General features: G+C 39.6%; 1 protein-coding gene across 9 annotated transcripts in view; it reads left to right on the plus strand.

Annotated features, from left to right (window-relative positions):
- Positions 1 to 20,726, plus strand: part of LOC128696749 (tudor domain-containing protein 7B) — a 462,427-nt gene that overhangs the window by 203,032 nt on the left and 238,669 nt on the right. For all 9 annotated transcript variants that reach the window (XR_011393213.1, XR_011393212.1, XM_070094599.1 and 6 more), the window contains one exon: positions 1,760 to 1,863. Coding sequence is in view for 7 of the 9 variants with exons in the window: in XM_070094599.1 (XP_069950700.1) it covers positions 1,760 to 1,863 (104 nt within the window). In the remaining 2 variants the exon portion in view is untranslated. The remainder of the gene's footprint in view (positions 1 to 1,759; positions 1,864 to 20,726) is intronic.

The following is a 20,726-nucleotide window of genomic DNA, read 5'->3' on the forward strand; positions in this document are numbered from 1 at the left end:
GGGTTATTATTGAAAGAATTAGAGGTAAGACAGAATGTAGGATTGCGGATGAGCAAGGAGGTTTCAGAGTGGGTAGGGGATGTGTAGATCAAGTGTTTACATTGAAGCATATATGTGAACAGTATTTATATAAAGGTAGGGAAATTTTTATTGCATTTATGGATTTAGAAAAGGCATGTGATAGAGTGGATAGGGGAGCAATGTGGCAGATGTTGCAAGTATATTGAATAGGTGGTAAGTTACTAAATGCTGTAAAGAGTTTTTATGAAGATAGTGAGGCTCAGGTTAGGGTGTGTAGAAGAGAGGGAGACTACTTCCCGGTAAAAGTAGGTCTTAGACAGGGATGTGTAATGTCACCATGGTTGTTTAATGTATTTATAGATGGGGTTGTAAAAGAAGTAAATGCTAGGGTGTTCGGGTGAGGGGTGGGATTAAATTATGGAGAATCAAATACAAAATGGGAATTGACACAGTTACTTTTTTGTTGATGATACTGTGCTTATGGGAGATTCTAAGGAAAAATTGCAAATAGTGGATGAGTTTGGGAGTGTGTGTAAAGGTAGAAAGTGAACATAGAAAAGAATAGGTGATGAGGGTATCAAATGATTTAGATAAAGAAAAATTGGATATCAAATTGGGGAGGAGGAGTATGGAAGAAGTGAATATTTTCAGATACTTGGGAGTTGACGTGTTTGCGGATGGATTTATGAAGAATGAAGTTAATCATAGAATTGATAGGGAAAAAAGGTGAGTGGTGCATTGAGGTATATGTGGAGTCAAAAAACATTATCTATGGAGGCAAAGAAGGGAATGTATGAAAGTATAGTAGTACCAACACTCTTATGTGGGTGTGGAGCTTGGGTTGTGAATGCAGCAGCGAGGAGGCGGTTGGAGGCAGTGGAGATATCCTGTCTAAGGGCAATGTGTGGTGTAAATATTAGGCAGAAAATTCGGAGTGTGAAAATTAGGAGAAGGTGTGGAGTTAATAAATGTATTAGTCAGAGGGCTGAAGAGGGGTTGTTGAGGTGGTTTGGTCATTTAGAGAGAATGGATCAAAGTAGAATGACATGGAGAGCATTTAAATCTGTAGGAGAAGGAAGGCGGGGTAGGGGTCGTCATCGAAAAGGTTGGAAGGAAGGGGTAAGGTAGGTTTTGTGAGCGAGGGGCTTGGACTTCCAGCAGGCGTGCATGAGCGTGTTCGATAGGAGCAAATGGAGACGAATGGTATTTGAGACCTGATGATCTGTTGGAGTGTGAGCAGGGTAATATTTAGTGAAGGGATTCAGGGAAACTGGTTATTTTTATATAGCCGGACTTGAGTCCTGGAAATGGGAAGTACAATGCCCGCACTTTAAAGGAGGGGTTTTGGGATATTAGCAGTTTGGAGGGATATGTTGGTTATTTTTATATGTATATGCTTCTAAACTGTTGTGTTCTGAGCACCTCTGCAAAAACAGTGATTATGTGTGAGTGAGGTGAAAGTGTTGAATGATGATGAAAGTATTTTCTTTTTGGGGATTTTCTTTCTTTTTGGGTCACCCTGCCTCGGTGGGAGACGACCGACTTGTTACAAAAAAAAAAAAAATGGAAACCTTATACATGTAGTTGAAAACCAAAAACTCAATAGTTTTACTTTAATTTACCTTAAGACAATTCATACATGTTTATAACAAGAAAGATGCCTGTTAAAATGTAGTAATTCTTTAAAAATGCACTGTTATGTCTTTAGGAATCTTCTAAATTAAAACATCTTTTTCAGGTCACACAGTTGAAGTAAGGTTTGTAGATCATGGAGATGAGGAAGTAATAGAGTTGACAGAGCTGCATTATCTTCACAAGAAGTTTTTTGATCTTCCAGCTCAGGTAAGAAATAAAGCAATAAGCAGCCGATTAATTCACAAAGTAGATAATTATAGCTTATTTGCCAACTTATCAAAACAAAGTGTCTTTGTTTTGACAGCTGTCAGTCACTAAACTTTTTAACCTCAACAGACATCTCCCACCATAACAGGGTGAACACGCCCCATCCCCCATCACCACAACCCCCCCCCCCCCAAAAAAAAAGGAAATATATTCACCATCATTCATTCAGTCATTATCTTGCAAGAAGTGTGCTTACATCTAAATTTAGTTCTCGACTGCAATGTCCCCCTCCTCTGTAAGAGAGCAGACACTGTCCTGCCTATCACCAGGACTCATGTTTGTTTACCCCTCAGGGAAGGTTCCTTAATGCTGGTGAGGGGCTCTTGTTCTAGGGAATTGGATCTGTGCTCCAGTTCCCTGAATTAAGTCTGAATACCTTCCATCCCTCCCACAAGTGCTGTATAATCCTATGATTCACAAATAACCCCCACATAAAAGAGAGAAGCTTAAGACGACGTTTCGGTCCAACTTGGACCATTGACAAAGTCACACTGTGTGACTTTGTCAATGGTCCAAGTCAGACCGAAATGTCGTCGTAAGCTTCTCTCTTTTATGTGCGGGTTATTTGTGTATCGTTCCAGTCACGGTATTGTGCCTTTTTTGTTATTTAATCCTACGAGTTTAGTGCTTCCCCATGATTATAATAATAATCATGTTTAATCTCTTAACTGTCCAAACATAGATCTACGTTCTCTCGCCCAGCACTCCGAATATTTTGCGAAAAAAAAAAAATAGTTAAATTTACCCCAAATCCTGAGGTGTCTCCTGCTGTCGCAAAGTATCCAAAAAAAAAAATTATTTTTTTCTTATGAAATGATAGAGAATCTTTTTCCGATTGTAATGACACCTAAAGAACAAAATTTGAAGGAAAAAATGACGGAATTACGCTCTCGCGAAGTTAGCGACCTCAGCGATATTTACGAATTGGCGATTTCACCCACTTTGAGCCCTATTTTTGGCTAATTCCATTGTTCCAGTCGACCAAACTCATAGCTATTTCTTTTGAACTCCATTTTTTCTATCAATTGAGTACAGGAAACTGCCCATTTACCAATTTCAACTACCTAAAAATGTGGTCAAAAATTTGCAATTTGGACAATTTCACGAAAATTAAAAAATATGACAATTTCAAAATAGGGTCCAGAATGAACAATGCAGACATTCCTGGCTCTAAAATAACATTTTCTTTGTTCATCAGCCACGTCTCCAGGCCCCTCTGATATTACTCTTGCTTTCTATTTTGATTTTTTATTCAAACAAAAAATAGAAGATTTACTGTTATGCAGACTACTGCAATATTGTAATAATTGTATAAATAATGTCAGTCCATTCATGACTGCATATTAGAATGGCTATTTGGACATTTATTGGAAAATGACATCATTTGTTTACTTTTGAACATTGGCAAAAATCAAACATTTCCCCTACTTTGAGCTCTATTTCAAGGCTCTTTTCATAGTAAAACCAATCAAAAATCACATCTATTTCTATAATATGTCTTCTATTCTGTCAAATGAGACCAAGAAAATGAGAATACAACCATAAATACTATACGAAAATAGACCACAAAGTTGGCATTTTAATTAAAAAAAGCGGCCGGAGTTTTTTTTCTCATTATGCACTGCTTTGTGCAGGATTTTTTTTATATAGTGCACACTGACCACACAGACACATTCTCTCACATGTGGGCCTACCAGCTTTCTCCTGCTTGATTTGAAGCCGCTAGAATTTATTTATTTTATTTTTTTCAACAAGTCGGCCATCTCCCACCGAGGCAGGGTGACCCAAAGAGAAAGAAAATCCCCAAAAAGAAAATACTTTTACCATCATTCAACACTTTAACCTTACTCACACATAATCACTGTTTTTGCAGAGGTGCCCAGAATACAACAGTTTAGAAACATATACGTATAAAAATACACAGTATATCTCTCCAAACTGCCATATCCCAAACCCCTCCTTTAGAGTGCAGGCATTGTACTTCCCATTTCCAGGACTCAAGTCCGGTTATATAAAATAACCGGTTTCCCAGAATCCCTTCACTAAATATTACCCTGCTCACACTCCAACAGATCGTCAGGTCCCAAATACCATTTGTCTCCATTCACTCCTATCTAACATGCTCATGCACGCTTGCTGGAAGTCCAAACCCCTCGCCCACAACACCACCTTTACCCCCTCCCTCCAACCTTTTCAAGGACGACCCCTACCCCGCCTTCCCTCTCCTACAGATTTATATGCTCTCCGTGTTATTCTACTTTGATCCATTCTCTCTAAATGACCAAACCACCTCAACAAACCCTCTTCAGCCCTCTCACTAATACTTTTATTAACTCAACACCTATTCCCAATTTCCACACTCAGAATTTTCTGCATAATATTTACTCCACACATTGCTCTTAGACAGGACATCTCCACTGCCTCCAACCGCCTCCTTGCTGCAGCATTTACAACCAAAGCTTCACACCCATATAAGATTGTTGGTACTAGTATACTTTCATACATTCCCTTCTTTGCCTCCATAGATAACATTTTTTTGCCTCTACATATACCTCAATGCACCACTCACCTTTTTTCCCTCATCAGTTCTATGATTAACCTCATCCTTCACAAATCCATCCGCCGACATGTCAACTCCCAAATATCTGAAAACATTCACTTCTTCCATACTCCTCCTCCCCAATTTGATATCCAATTTTTCTTTATCTAAATCATTTGATACTCTCATCACCTTACTCTTTTCTATGTTCACTTTCAAATTTCTACCTTTACACACATTCCCAAATTTGTCCACTAACCTTTGCAATTTTTCCTTAGAATCTCCCGTAAGCACAGTATCATCAGCAAAAAGTAACTGTGTCACTTACCATTTTGTATTTAATTACCCATAATTTAATCCCACCCCTCTCCTGAACACCCTAGCATTTACTTCTTTTGCAACCCCGTCTATAAATATATTAAACAACCATGGTGGCATTACACATCCCTGTCTAAGACGTACTTTTACCGGGAAGTAGTCTCCCTCTCTTCTACACACCCTAACCTGAGCCTCACTATCCTCATAAAAACTCTTTACAGCATTTAGTAACTTACCACCTATTCCATACACTTGCAACGTCTGCCACATTGCTCCCCTATCCACTCTATCATATGCCTTTTTTAAATCCATAAATGTAATAAAAACTTCCCTACTTTTATCTAAATACTACTCACATATATGCTTCAATGTAAACACTTGATCTACACATCTCCTATCCACTCTAAAACCTCCTTGCTCATCCGCAATTCTGCATTCTGTCTTGCCTCTAATTCTTTCAATAATAACCTTACCGTACATTTTTCCTGGTATACTCGGTAAACTTATTCCTCTATAATTTTCACAATCTTTTTTGTCCCCCTTCCCTTTATATAAAGGGACTATGCATACTCTCTGCCAATCCCTAGGTACCTTCCCCTCTTTCATACATTTATTAAACAAAAATACCAACCACTCCAACACTATATCTCTCCCTGCTTTTAACATTTCTTCTATGATCCCGTCAGTTCCAGCTGCTTTACCCCATTTCATTCTACGTAATGCACTCACATCCTGCTTTTCTTCACTCCTAAAAGATGATATACCTTCCTGGCCAGTGCGTGAAATTACCGCTTCCCTTTCTTCGTCGACATTTAACCCTTTCAGGGTCCGTCCCGTAGATCTACGGCTGGTCGGTGAGTGTCCAAACCATAGATCTACGCCAAAATTCTAGCTCCGTCAAATTTAGCGCAAAAGCGCTCATAGGCCTACATGAGAGAATGGGTCTGCGCCGTGGGTGTGCGCCGTAAACAAAAAATCTAGGCGCCTGCATAGCATTGTGGGAACGCCGGCTCAGTCACCCTTGTTCACCATGCCTCGTCGCAAGTCAGCTCTCACTCTCCGGAAAATTGGGACTCTCCTCTTCCTGTCTGATAGTTCTGACACTGATGGAAGTGGAAATGAAGACGAATTCTACGGCTTTGATAAGTTAGTGACCGAAAATAATGACCAGGATATTGATAATAGTGCAGAAAACCCCGACGATCCTCGACCTTCTACCTCTGGTGTGGGCACTCGTGACTCACGGTCGGGTGTTCCTAAACGTAAGAGAAAACTAATATTTTCCCGTGGCCTGGCCTCTGACTTCAGTAATGACAATGATTCTGACGTGGATTGTGATTTTATTGCGCTCGACGATCATTCGAGTAGTGATAGTTAGGAAACATATTCACCAGTGAAGCGTCAGTATGTTCGCCGCCGCATGCGCTCGGGTAGTGTACCCTATGCTGTGCCCAGGGGACGGAGTACATCCCGGAGTACATCCCGTGGCCCTACACCCGTTTTAGGTAGTGATAGTGAGGATGATGTGGCTACACTTGGCATGGATGGGCCACAGACATCAGTGGATGGTGTTAGTGGGGCTGGTGGTGGTAGTGGCACCGCCATGCGTGACTCGCTGTTCCACGCGGGGACCCACGCTGCTGAGTCGTCAGTTCAAGGACAAAGCGGAGCGTCACCCACCAGCCCGCCACAACCACCCGTACAACCAGCCTATGATGTCCAGTATCCACCAGCAAACCGTATCTGGGATTGGCAGCAAAATCCCAGTTTTGTTCCCAGCCCTCACCACTTTGATGACTCTCAAAGTGGAATTCTACCTACCTGTCCCCTTGGAACCACGGCCAATGAACTGGAATTCTTTGAATTATTCTTTGACCAGCCATTGATGGAAATTATTGTCAGGGAAAGTAATAAGTATTTTCAGTACACCATGGCAAATACGATCTTATCACCACAGTCAAGACTACACAGGTGGAAAGAGACGACTGTTGCAGAAATGTATTTGCTTTTTGCAACAATAATGCTTATGCCTCACGTCTATAAGCATAATATAAAAGCATACTGGTCCACAGATCGGCTAATTTGTACCCCATCCTTCAGTGAAATAATACCAGTGAACAGGTTTATCTTACTGTTACGTATGTTGCACTTCTCTGACAAAACCAGGCCTGACAGAAGTGACAGGTTATACAAGATTAGAAATGTTTTCATGTATCTCAAACAAAAATTCAGGATATACTTTTATCCATTCAAGAATCTTGTAATTGACGAGTCTTTGATTTTGTTCAAAGGTAGACTGTCATTCAAGCAGTATATACCGAGCAAGAGGAACCGCTTTGGTATAAAATTGTTTGTACTCTGTGATTGTGACAGTGGCCTGGTGTTGGATATTGTTGTATACACGGGTAGTAAAACATTGAAAGATACCAAGATGTTATTGGGTATATCAGGTGACGTAGTGAGAAACATGATGGCACCTTATCTTGGTAAGGGCCATACATTATATACCGATAACTGGTACACAAGCCCATTACTCAGTGATTTCATGCGAGTGAACAAGACAGATGTGTGTGGCACAGTGCGTTCTAATCGTAAACATATGCCCAGGCTCAACGCAGGTGTTCGTGGTTATGACGTGCAGGTGTTTACTGCCAATGACATCATGGCATTACGGTGGCATGACAAACGAGATGTCACATTGTTGACAACCATTCACCGTAATGAAATGCAAGACAGTGGCAAAGTTGATCGAGTGACTAATGAACGTATTCGAAAACCAGTGACAGTGATTGATTATACACAAAACATGCGCTTGGTTGACAAGTGTGACATGCAGATTGGTTTTGTTGACTGTGTTCGTAAGAGTTACAAGTGGTACATGAAACTTTTCTTCCATCTCATGGACATTTCAATGCTGAATGCATATAATATGTACCAAATAAAGACTGGTAACAGACCACCGTATGGTGAATTTTGTTTGTCTGTTGTCAGACAACTCATAATGAAGTACCAGGTAACAACACCTGCAATACAACATGGTCCTCGAATTCATCACAATATACCCAAGCGTTTGAGGAAAGAAGGTGATCATTTCATAATACAGCTTCCTTCAACTCAAAAGAAATTTGCTCAGAAGAGATGCATTGTCTGTGCACAAACAAAACGACGGCAACAAAGACGCAAAGACACTCGGTTTATGTGTGAGGAATGTAAGGTGCCTCTGTGCATGGTGCCTTGTTTCAAGGAGTTCCACAAGCTCCAGCAGTTCTAAAACCATGTCCAGTGATTGTAAATATGTAAATATATGATAGAACATTAGTATTATACAATATTTGTGCATGTTTATTGTAATAAACAACAGTGGTAAACAATAATATGATAATAACTTTAGTGCGGTTATTGTGTTCAATACAGTGAGTATATATATATCAATTATATACAGTATTGGTCTCTCAGGCCCCAAATGTTAGTAGGAATAGAAAAAAATTGGAAAAGAAAAGAAAAAACAACTAAAACAACAAAATAATATAATACGCGTATGTGGAATTCGTCGATGTTGCCGCCACCACATCATTTTCTACAAACTTCTTGGCACTGTATCTCGGTAAGTACTGATCTGGAGTTTATCTGGAGAGAGTTCCGGGGGTCAACGCCCCCGCGGCCCGGTCTGTGACCAGGCCTCCTTAGGTCAGTGTCCCAGGATGCGACCCACACCAGTCGACTAACACCCAGGTACCCATTTTACTGATGGGGAACATAGACAACAGGTTGAAAGAAACACGTCCAATGTTTCTACTCTGGCTGGGAATCGAACCCAGGCCCTCACCGTGTGAAGCGAGAGCGTTAACCACCAGGCCACCAGAGATTCTAATTTTTTTTGTTTTATTACCTTCACAAAAATATGCTCTTTAATTCTGTAAGAAAAAATAATTTTTTTTTTTTTTTTCAAAATTTCTTGGACACTGGTGCGTGACTTCAGATTTTGGCCTTGGACCCTGAAAGGGTTAAAAGTTCCTCAAAATATTCTCGCCATCTACCCAGAACCTCCATCTCCCCATCTACTAACTCCCCTTCTCTGTTTTTAACTGATAAATCCATTTGTTCCTTAGGCTTTCTTAACTTGTTTAACTCCAAATTTTTTTCTTATTTTCATTAAAATTCCTTGACACTACCTCTCACACTCTATCATCCGCTCTCCTTTTGCACTCTCTCACTAGAATTATTGAGTATATATACGTGTGATAAAAGAGAAAAAGGTAGCTTATGAGAGGTTTTTACAAAGCAGAAGTGTTATAAGAAGAGCAGAGTATATGGAGAGTAAAAGAAAGGTAAAGAGAGTGGTGAGAGAGTGCAAAAGGAGAGCAGATGATAGAGTGGGAGAGGCACTGTCAAGAAATTTTAATGAAAATAAGAAAAAATTTTGGAGTGAGTTAAACAAGTTAAGAAAGCCTAGGGAAAGTATGGATTTGTCAGTTAAAAACAGAGTAGGGGAGTTAGTAGATGGGGAGATGGAGGTATTAGGTAGATGGTGAGAATATTTTGAGGAACTTTTAAATGTTAAGGAAGAAACAAAGGCAGTAATTTCATGCACTGGTCAGGGAGGTATACCATCTTTTAGGAGTGAAGAAGAGCAGAATGTAAGTGGGGGGGGAGGTCCGTGAGGCATTACGTAAAATGAAAGGGGGTAAAGCAGCTGGAACTGATGGGATCATGACAGAAATGTTAAAAGCAGGGGGGGATATAGTGTTGGAGTGGTTGGTACTTTTGTTTAATAAATGTATGAAAGAGGGGAAGGTACCTAGGGATTGGCGGAGAGCATGTATAGTCCCTTTATATAAAGGGAAAGGGGACAAAAGAGATTGTAAAAATTATAGAGGAATAAGTTTACTGAGTATACCAGGAAAAGTGAACGATAGGGTTATAATTGAAAGAATTAGATGTAAGACAGAATGTAGGATTGCGGATGAGCAGGGAGGCTTCAGAGTGGGTAGGGGATGTGTAGATCAAGTGTTTACATTGAAGCATGTATGTGAACAGTATTTAGATAAAGGTAGGGAAGTTTTTATTGCATTTATGGATTTAGAAAAGGCATATAATAGAGTGGATAGAGGAGCAATGTGGCAGATGTTGCAAGTATATGGAATAAGTGGTAAGTTACTAAATGCTGTAAAGAGCTTTTATGAGGATAGTGAGGCTCAGGTTAGGGTATGTAGAAGAGAGGGAGAATACTTCCCGGTAAAAGTAGGTCTTAGACAGGGATGTGTAATGTCACCATGGCTGTTTAATATATTTATAAATAGGGTTGTAAAAGAAGTAAATGCTAGGGTGTTCGGGAGAGGGGTGGGATTAAATTATGGTGAATCAAATTCAAAATGGGAACTGACAGTTACTTTTTGCTGATGATACTGTGCTTATGGGAGATTCTAAAGAAAAATTGCAAAGGTTAGTGGATGAGTTTGAGAATGTGTGTAAAGGTAGAAAGTTGAAAGTGAACATAGAAAAGAGTAAGGTGATGAGGGTATCAAATGATTTAGATAAAGAAAAATTGGATATCAAATTAGGGAGGAGGAGTATGGAAGAAGTGAATATTTTCAGATACTTGGGAGTTGACGTGTCGGCGGATGGGTTTATGAAGGATGAGGTTAATCATAGAATTGATGAGGGAAAAAAGGTGAGTGGTGCGTCGAGGTGTATGTGGAGTCAAAAAACGTTGTCTATGGAGGCAAAGAAGGGAATGTATGAAAGTATAGTAGTACCAACAATCTTATATGGATGTGAAGCTTGGGTGGTAAATGCAGCAGCGAGGAGACGGTTGGAGGCAGTGGAGATGTCCTGGTGTAAATATTGTGCAGAAAATTCGGAGTGTGGAAATTAGGAGAAGGTGAGGAGTTAATAAAAGCATTAGTCAGAGGGCAGAAGAGGGGTTGTTGAGGTGGTTTGGTCATTTAGAGAGAATGGATCAAAGTAGAATGACATGGAAAGCATATAAATCTATAGGGGAAGGAAGGCGGGGTAGGGGTCGTCCTCGAAAGGGTTGGAAAGAGGTGGTAAAGGAGGTTTTGTGGGCAAGGGGCTTGGACTTCCAGCAAGCGTGCATGAGCATGTTAGATAGGAGTGAATGGAGACGAATGATACTTGGGACCTGACGATCTGTTGGAGTGTGAGCAGGGTAATATTTAGTGAAGGGATTCAGGGAAACCGGTTATTTTCAAATAGTCGGACTTGAGTCCTGGAAATGGGAAGTACAATGCCTGCACTTTAAAGGAGGGGTTTGGGATATTGGCAGTTTGGAGGGATATGTTGTGTATCTTTATACGTATATGCTTCTAAACTGTTTTATTCTGAGCACCTCTGCAAAAGCAGTGATAATGTGTGAGTGTGGTGAAAGTGTTGAATGATGATGAAAGTATTTTCTTTTTGGGGATTTTCTTTCTTTTTTGGGTCACCCTGCCTCGGTGGGAGACGGCCGACTTGTTGAAAAAAAAAAAAAGTTATAAATAATAATAGTGCATATTAATAACATATTATTATTATTACTGTATTATTATTATTATTATTGACATGTATGTTATTAAATACCACTGCCTCAACTGCTGCCTCACCCACTGCCTCACCCACTGCCTCACCCACTGCCTCAACTGCTGCCTCATCCGCTGCCTCTACCATTGCCTCATCCACTGCCTCAACCACTGCTTCACCCACTGCCTCAACTGCTTCCTCAACCACTGCCTCAACCACTGCCTCTACCACTCCAGTCGCACTCAGTCTACAAGCACCAAATACTACAGTGAATTACTGTGAAATGTTTGGAAGAGCATGGAGACTAATGCTCACTCCAGCTTATATAAACAAAGCCACACTGACGATGTGTCAACCACTCCCTCGTATTTTTGTACAATTTCCTTCTTCAATTCTTTCGTATTTATTATTATTATTATTATGTTTATTGTTACTATTGTTATTATTAGCAATAGCAGAAATGTTTGACGCTTTGCTGTGCTCAAGAGTAAACACATGATGTCACCGTCCAATACCTGTCGGAATAGCCATTCCAATATGCAGTCATGAATGGGTTTACATTATTTATACTGTAGTTTAATAGCAAATAATGAACAAACGAAACACTCACCACACTGGTGGGAGGGCTGGCTGCCAGTTGCGGGGGTCACAGGGAAGGTAGTAGGGACTCGCAGGTGGCGGGAAACTTAAATATGATTTGGCGACTGGGAATTTGGAGGCTAGGAATATGGCAGTTTGGAATTCGCGAATGTTTGAAGCCCGCGAAAGTTGAAACTGTGAATGTTGAGGGAGACCTGTACTATATGAAGTATTACAATTTAGCATTCAAAACAATGAAATTCGAACATCCAGTTTTTGAAGTAATGAGTACAGGGTTGAACAGTCTTCAGCATAATATTCAGTATTGAAATTGAGACATTATTGGTACTTTTGTATTTCTTTTGAGTAAATGGTAGATATTGTGTACAGCTTTTCTGGTTAATTTTGGGTGATGAGATTTCTAAGTAGAGCCTTAAATTGATTTGCAGGCAGGGGTCCTTTAGTGTGTTCTGTTAATGAATTCCAGAGCTTTGGGCCCTTCACATGCATAGCATTTTTGCATAGGGAGAGATGGACATGAGGGATATCAAGGAGTGATTTGTGTCTTGTATAATGGTTGTGTGTTCTGTTGTACTTAGGAAGTATAAGTTTGAGAGGAGGGTTTTTATTTGAGTATAGTGTTCTGTGCATGTAGTAGGCACAATAATAAGTGTGGATGTTATGTATATTGAGTAAGTTAAGACTCTTGAAAAATGGAGTAGTATGCTGTCTAATACAGGAGTTTGTAATCAATTGCACTGCAGTTTTTTGTTGGGTTATTAAAGGTTTAAGGTGATTTGCTGTGGTTGAGCCCCATGCATAAATACCAAAGGTGAGGTAAGGATAGATGAGTGAGTGATATAGTGCAAGAAGAGCTCAAGCCCAGTTGTACTAACCAACACTGTAAATGCTGAATTACAGAAAATATATACTTGGATGATGATTAACAAGCTTAGTCTCAGTATTGACAAAACCTATTTCATTCAATTTGGAAAAAGAACTACAAATGTTCCACTGAACATGATGATAAATGGATTGCCTGTCACAAGACTTACAGAGGGAAAATTCCTAGGAATCCACCTTGACAGTAGCCTCAAATTGCAGAAACATATACAACAAATCTCCAAGGAAATCTCTAAGACCTTAGGCATACTATCAGAGATACGGTATTATGATCCACAACCAGCTCTCCTTGCCCTGTGTCACTCACTCATTTATCCCTATCTTACCTATGGAATTTGTGCATGGGTTTCAACAACAATAAATCATCTCAGACCACTAATAACAAAGGAAAAGGCTGCAGTCAGAATGATAACAAATTCCCGCTCTAGACAGCATACTCCACCAATATTCAGAAGTCTAAACTTACTCACCATAGAGAACATTTGTATCTATTATTGTGCCTACTACATATATAAAACACTACACTCAAACATAAACCCTCCACTCAAACTTCTCCTTACCAACCTTAACAGGACACACAGCCATAACACAAGGCACAGATCACCCTTTGATGTTCCCCGTGTCCATCTCACACTATGTAAAAACAACTCTATGCACATAAAGGGCACAAAAATTTGGAATTCATTACCAATGAATACCAAAAGAACCCTGTCTGTACATCATTTCAAGACTCTAATTAAAATCCACCTACTCACCCATAACTAACCCAAAATTAAATACTTAGTACTTAACCTTACCAACAAAACTACCAAATCACTCTCCACTGCCTCAAATTATAATTGCTTACTGTGTTACTCCTCAAGCCTCAGGACCCCAAAAGTAAATTCAGTTCAATTCAATTCAATTCAAAGTTTATTCTCTATAAGGATTACAATGTTGAGTTTACAGAATTTTGTTATTGTGTGGTTTACATGTAGTAAAATAATAATTACAGAGTGTACCACTAGAACACCTAGCATGGCTAGGCATTTCGGGCAGACTTAGATTAATTCTTAATTTAAAGTATTACAAATTATGAGGTAAGTTGGTATTATGGCTAAGTGACTAAATACTAGTTTGTGAGTTTAGCAATGTGAATGCTTTTGTTTTGGCACAATACATAGTTTCAGTATTGGAGTATCACAGGCCAACTTACGACTAGTTAGGATTCATTATTTTAAGATTGAGATTGATATTTCTGTTAATAGTCAAATGGGTGAGTGAGTGTAAGTGTGAACCACCAGGTGGTATTCGTGTAATTAGTTGACAGGGTGTATCAGGGAGATAAGATGTTTTCTAATGGTAGTTTTGAAGGTGATGAATGTGTCTGCAGTTCTAGAGTTTTCAGGTAGGTTTAGTTGGACACAGGGAATGTCATAGAGATGTTTGTGTCTGGTGTTATGCCTGTGGGTTCTGTCACAACTATCAAGAAAGCATTTTAGGTCAAGGTTAATATTGGAATTTAAGGTCCTGTAGATGTAGATTGCACAGTAGTAAGTGTGGATGTACTGAACAGGGAGTAAGTTTAGATCTATGAAGAGTGGGCGGGGTGTGTTGCCAGGGATAGGATTTAGTGATTATTCTTACTGTGGCTTTTTGTTGGGTTATTATTGGCTTTAGGTGTGTTGCTGAAGTTAATCCCCAAGCACAAATAGCATAGGTGAGGTATGGATAAATGAGTGAGTGGTATAGTGTGAGAAGGGCATTTTGTGGCATGTAGTATCATATCTTGGAGAGGATCCCAACTGTTTTGGATACTTTTTTGGTTATGTGTTGGATATGGGTGCTGAAATTCAGGTTGTTGTCGAGGTATAGACCTAGGAATTTGCCCTCGTTATGTTTGGCAATTTGAGTGTTGTCGATCTTAATGTTAATTTGCGCAACTCCTGCTCTGCTACCAAACATAATGTAGTAGGTTTTGCCAGTGTTAAGCGTAAGTTTATTGGCTGTCATCCAAGTCGATATTTTGATCAGCTCCTCGTTAACAATGGTGTTGAGGGTGGCAAGATTAGGGTGAGAGATGACATAAGTCGCGTCGTCAGCAAAGAGAATGGGGTTCAGGTGTTGGGATACGTTTGGAAGATCATTGATGTATATGAGGAAGAGCAGGGGACCAAGGACACTTCCCTGCAGAACTCCAGTATCAAGTGGCCATGTTGTTGATGCTGTGTCTTTAATGGTGACATACTGATACCTATTAATAAGGTAAGATTTGAAATATGCTAGCGCATGGCCTCTTATACCATAATGGTCAAGTTTGTGGAGTAGGATGCCGTGGTCTACTGTGTCAAAAGCTTTTCTTAGGTCAATAAAAATTCCTAGTGGATATTCCTTATTTTCCAATGCTGTGTAAAGCAGATCTAGCATTTTTATGATTGCATCATTAGTGCTTTTATTTTTCCAGAATCCAAATTTGCAGGGGTTGAGTATGTTTTGTGCCGTTATAAATGAATATAGTCTCCTGTGCATGAGTTTCTCAAAGATTTTGGATAGCAATGGTAAGTTTGATATTGGCCTATAGTTGTTTAACCCTTTGACTGTTTTGGTCGTATATATACGTCTTACAAGCCAGTGTTTCAGACATATATATACTCAATAATTCTAGCGGCTTCAAATCAAGCGGAAGAAAGCTGGTAGACCCACATGTGAGAGAATGGGTCTGTGTGGTCAGTGTGCACCACATAAAAAAAATCCTGCAGCACACAGTGCGTAATGAGAAAAAAAAAACTGATCGTTTTTTTGGATTAAAACTCCGACTTTGAGGTGTATTTTCGTATAGTATTTATCGATGTATTTGCGTTTTCATGGTCTAAGGTGATAAAATGGAAAACATATTACAGAAATAGAGATGATTTTCATTACTTTGACGATGAAAATGACCTTGAAACTGAGCTCAAAGTAGCGGAAATGTTCGATTTTTACCAATGTTCAGGAGTAAACAAATCACACCACACATCCAATACACGTCAACTGGGGAGTCTAATATTCTTTCACTAGTGCACTGATATTATTTATTCCAATTTTTGCAATAATGCAGTAGCCTGCATAACAGTAAATTTTGTATTTTTTTGTATGAATAAAAAATAAAAATAGAAAGCAATAATAATAAAAGAGGGGCCTAGAGGTGTGACTAATGAACAGAGGATATGTTATTTTAGTGCCAAGAATGTCTACCTTGCTTATTCTGGACCCTATTTTGAAATTGGCATCTTTTTTAGTTTGTGTGAAATTGGCCAAATTGCCAATTTCTGACCACAATATTGGGTAGTCCAAATTGGTAAATGGGATGTTTCTTGTACTCAACTGATAGATAAAATGGAGTTCTATCAACTGATAGATAAAATGGAGTTCTAAAAAAATAGCTATGAGTTTGGTCAACTGGAACAATGGAATTGGCTGAAAATAGGGCTCAAAGTCGGCGAAATCGCCGATACGCATATGTCGCCGAGACCGCTAACTTCGCAGGAGCGTAATTCCATGAGTTTTCGACCAAATTTCGAACTTTTGGTGTCATTACCATCGGGAAAAGATTCTCTATCAATTCATAAGATTTTTTTTTTTTTTTTTTTTTTTTTTTTCAAAAATTTAGTGACATAGAATGACAGTTTCAGAAAGGGGCCTGAAACAGTCAAAGGGTTAAATCTGTAGGGTCACCACCTTTATGTATTGGTGTAACCCTTGCCGTCTTGAGTAGTTTCGGGAAGGTGCTAGTTTCTAGTGACATGTTAAAAAGTAATGAGATAGTATGCGAGAGGACATGGGCATACAATAATGGTGGGACATGAGACAGATTCCCTGAGTTATTTTTAAGTGACTTTATAATCTCGGTGACTTCCGTGGGCTCAGTTGGTGCAAGATAGAAGGAATTTGGGAAATTCCCATCTAGGTAATCCCCGGCATGGGCATTGGTATGTGGGATTTTATTGGCGAGATTAGATCCTGTGGTTGAGAAGTCGTTTATCTTGTTAGCTGTGTCAGTGGGATGCAGTGGTGTTTCATTAGGTTTAGTTAGGACAATATTCTTGTTTTTTTTCAGTTTTTGGGTCCCTAGAATCTGAGAGAGTGTTTTCCAGGTCTTTTTTATATCTCCTCTTGTGTCAGTGAATCTACTGGAGTAGTATAGTTGTTTGGCTTTCTTTATTACTTTGGTGAGAACTGATGAATAGTGTTTAAGAATATCTTTGTGTATTAAGCCTTGTCTGTATTGCTTTTCATATTGGTGTTTCTTATCAATAGATTTCAGAATGGTGCTGGTTAGCCATGGGCAACCAAGCCGTTTGTTTGTGATCTGTTTCGTTTTTATAGGGCAAAGTTTGTTGTATAGTCTAAGTAATTTGTTAAGAAAAATGTCTTTCCATTCATCAATACCATTGGCCTTGGAGAATTCTGTAGGCCAGTCAACAATCTCTAGGTCAGCTGTGAACTTCCTTATTGAGGCCTCGTCATGGAGTCTAAATGAAACTTTGTTGTATTCAAGTGGTGGTTTACTAATGTTTGTCAAGAGGAAGGTAGGGTAGTGGTCTGTGGTGCTATCTGTGATTATCCCTGATTTAAGGGGGGCTAGTATATTGGTTCATATGTGGTCTATTATGGTTGTACTTGTCTCAGTGAGCCTGGTTGGTTTAGTTATTGTTGGTATGAGAAGTGTGTTGTTCATAATATTGATGAAATCAGTTACAGGCTGATCATCTAGTAGGCCAAGGTTGATGTTGAAGTCTCCAGCTAAGAGAAGGTGGTGCTTATTCATTTGTCTGTTTGTTATTAGTGCCTTTAATTTCTCACTGAAATTTGGGATGTTTGTGTGGGGTATCTGGTAAATGGCACCGATTGTTATAGGCGTCTTAAGGTTTTTTACAGTAAAATTAGCAGAAATGTATTCCCCATATTCATCACTAAAGCAAGTGGTGCTAATACAAGATAATTGGTTAGAGTAATAGATTGCAATACCACCCCCAACTTGGTATGGTCTGCAGTTGTGGATTGCTGTGTATCCTGGTAGAGGGTAGATATGTATTGTGTCCTGCTTAAGCCAGGTCTCGGTAAGAATAATGCAGGAGAAGGGTGTCTTTAGTGATTCAAGGAGTGCCAGGAGGTCATCATAGTGTTTGCTTAAAGACCTGATGTTGTAGTTAAGTACTGGTAGACTTTTAGCATTGTTTAGGATAGTGCTGGCTTGTGATGCTGTGTAATAAAGGCAGTTACTTTCCAATAGGTTTTGATTGGGTGCCAGATTATGGAGGTTTAGATCAGGGTCAACGTGATCAATCATCTACTAGGTTTAAATTATGGTTATTTATGTCCTGAGTTGTGTGCTCAGAGTACAATAAATTCTCATATTTTAATGTAAATACTTTTATGAAAATGTTGAGTAACATATATTTGACATAAGGATAACCTATTGTATAATTAGCGCAACCTGATCAAACAATGTTTTGTGTGTCTAGTGTTAAATAATCAGTAATCTGTTAAGTTTAGACTGCCCATAATGCCAAGGCATGATAGTGGCTCTCTTTGCACTACAAATCATTGTAAAACCTCACTGTAAATCACCTATGTATATAACCCTCCTACAGTTGTCAACCACATTGTAAACTTGCAAGGAAATAAAATATTCTAATTCTAATTTAGTGGGTTGCTGAACCCAACTCTTATTGTTCTTTTAGGATTTCACTCATAGGAGAGTTTCCAAGTGAAACTTACCAGAAAAAGATAGGTAACAGTAGATTTCCATCATCAGTGTACAGTAGGGCCCCGCTTTATGGCATTTCGCCTTACAGTGTTCCGCTAATACGGATATTTCAAATTATGACCAAAACTTGCTATGCGGCTCCCCCCACCTGTCTCTCTAATACAGTCACCATGCACTACCTGGTTAGTTTACATTCTCCGTGAGCACATCTCTCCATTATGTCTGGAAACTCCAAAATTTCACGTGTTTTTAAGTTATTGCATATTTTATATGTACAGTGGACCTGGGTTAACGCCTTTACTCCGTTCCAGAGAGCTAGCCTTTAACCGAATTAATTTTCCCCATAAGAAATAATGGAAATCCAATTAATCCGTTCAAGACACTCAAAAGTATTAAACTAAATAATTTTCTTTTTACATGAAATATACATTTCCCTACACAGCAACAAATGGTACATACGAAATAAACAGTAATTAAATGCCACTTACCTTTATTGTGGAGTTGTTGATGAGTGATGTGCCAGCAGCAGGGGAGATTCAAGTTTCCTATTGTTTGGAAGGAGAATCCCCTTCCATAAAGACTTTCGGTAACAAGTCCTTTTCTGGGGTTACCTCCCTTCTAGGTTTTTTAATGCCACTAGGACCAGCTTGAGATCATTGGACCCCTATCTCACCAAAAATCTGTCCAGAGAGCTGTGTTTCTCACGTGCCCTTAGGATTTCCCTAATATGGGACACGAGTGTCATTGTACATGTTGCCAATATGGCTTGCAACAGCTGTGACAGGATAAAATTCATCCATAAATGCTTGCACCTTTGTAAACATTGTACACATTTCCTTAATCCTTGATGAAGGCAACTTCCTCCGTCTCTTTTCCTCCTGCTCTGAAGCACATACCTGAGCTGTGATCTGTTGCTGTTGTACATCAAGCTCTTGCAGGTCTGCAGTGGCTAATTCTTCATCGTCGTTCTGCACCAACGCTTCCACATCCTCACCACAAACCTCCAGCCCCATGGACTTCCCCAATGACACAATAGCTTCAACTACTGGCATAGGCTCCTGAGGGTTAGCCCCCAAACCCTTCAAAATCCCTCTCTTGTACACATTGTGGCCACACTTTCCTCCAAGCAGAGTTCAAAGTCCTGCAAGTCACTCCCTCCCAAGCCTTACCTAAAAGGTTTATGCAACTGAGGATATTGAAGTGATCTTTCCAAAACTCTCTTAGGGTCACTTCAGTGTCTGAGGTCACTTCAAAGCACTTTTGAAACACTGCTTTTGTGTAGAGTTTTTTGAAGTTTGAAATGACCTGCTGGTCTATGGGCTGGAGGAGAGGAGTTGTATTAGGAGGCAAAACTTGAACGAAGCTAAACTCCCTTGCAATTTGCTCTTGCAAGTCGTGAGGATGAGCAGGAGCATTGTCCATTACCAGGAGGCACTTGAGTGACAATTTCTTTTCCAGGAGGTAATTTTTCACAGTGGAGCCAAACACACCATAAAACCAGTCCATCAAAATTTCCCTAGTGACCCATGTCTTAGTGTTTGATCTCCACATCACACACAAATTACCCTTGACGATATTGTTTTTCTTGAACACTCTGGGAGTTTCAGAGTGATACACCACTAAAGGCTTCACTTTGCAATCACCACTAGCATTACTACACAACATTAATGTCAGCCTGTCTTTCATAGGCTTATGTCCTTGGAGTGTCTTTTCCTCCTGAGTAATGTAGGTCCTGTTTGGCATTTTCTTCCAAAACAGGCCTGTTTCATCACAATTAAACACTTGTTCGGGTTTTAAGTTTTCAGTTTCTATGTACTCCTTAACCCTTTGGCTGTTTTGATCGTACAGTGGACCCCCGCATAACGATATTATTTCAATCCAGAAGTCTGTTTGGGTGCCGTTATAGACCGAATTTGTTCCCATAAGAAATATTGTGAATTACATTAGTCCGTTTCAGACCCCCAAAAGTACACCTACAAAAGCACTTACAAAAATACACTTACATAATTGGTCGAGTTGGGATCTGATTATTAGGCGGGGGTCCACTGTATATATATGTCTTACGAGCCAGTGTTTCGGACGTATATATACTCAATAATTCTAGCGGCTTCAAATCAAGCAGGAGGAAGCTGGTAGGCCCACATGTGAGAGAATGGGTTTGTGTGGTCAGTGTGCACCACATAAAAAAAATCCTGCAGCACGCAGTGCATAATGAGA

This window comes from Cherax quadricarinatus, chromosome 46 (assembly GCF_038502225.1).
Source record: "Cherax quadricarinatus isolate ZL_2023a chromosome 46, ASM3850222v1, whole genome shotgun sequence".
NCBI classification, from domain to species: domain Eukaryota; kingdom Metazoa; phylum Arthropoda; class Malacostraca; order Decapoda; family Parastacidae; genus Cherax; species Cherax quadricarinatus.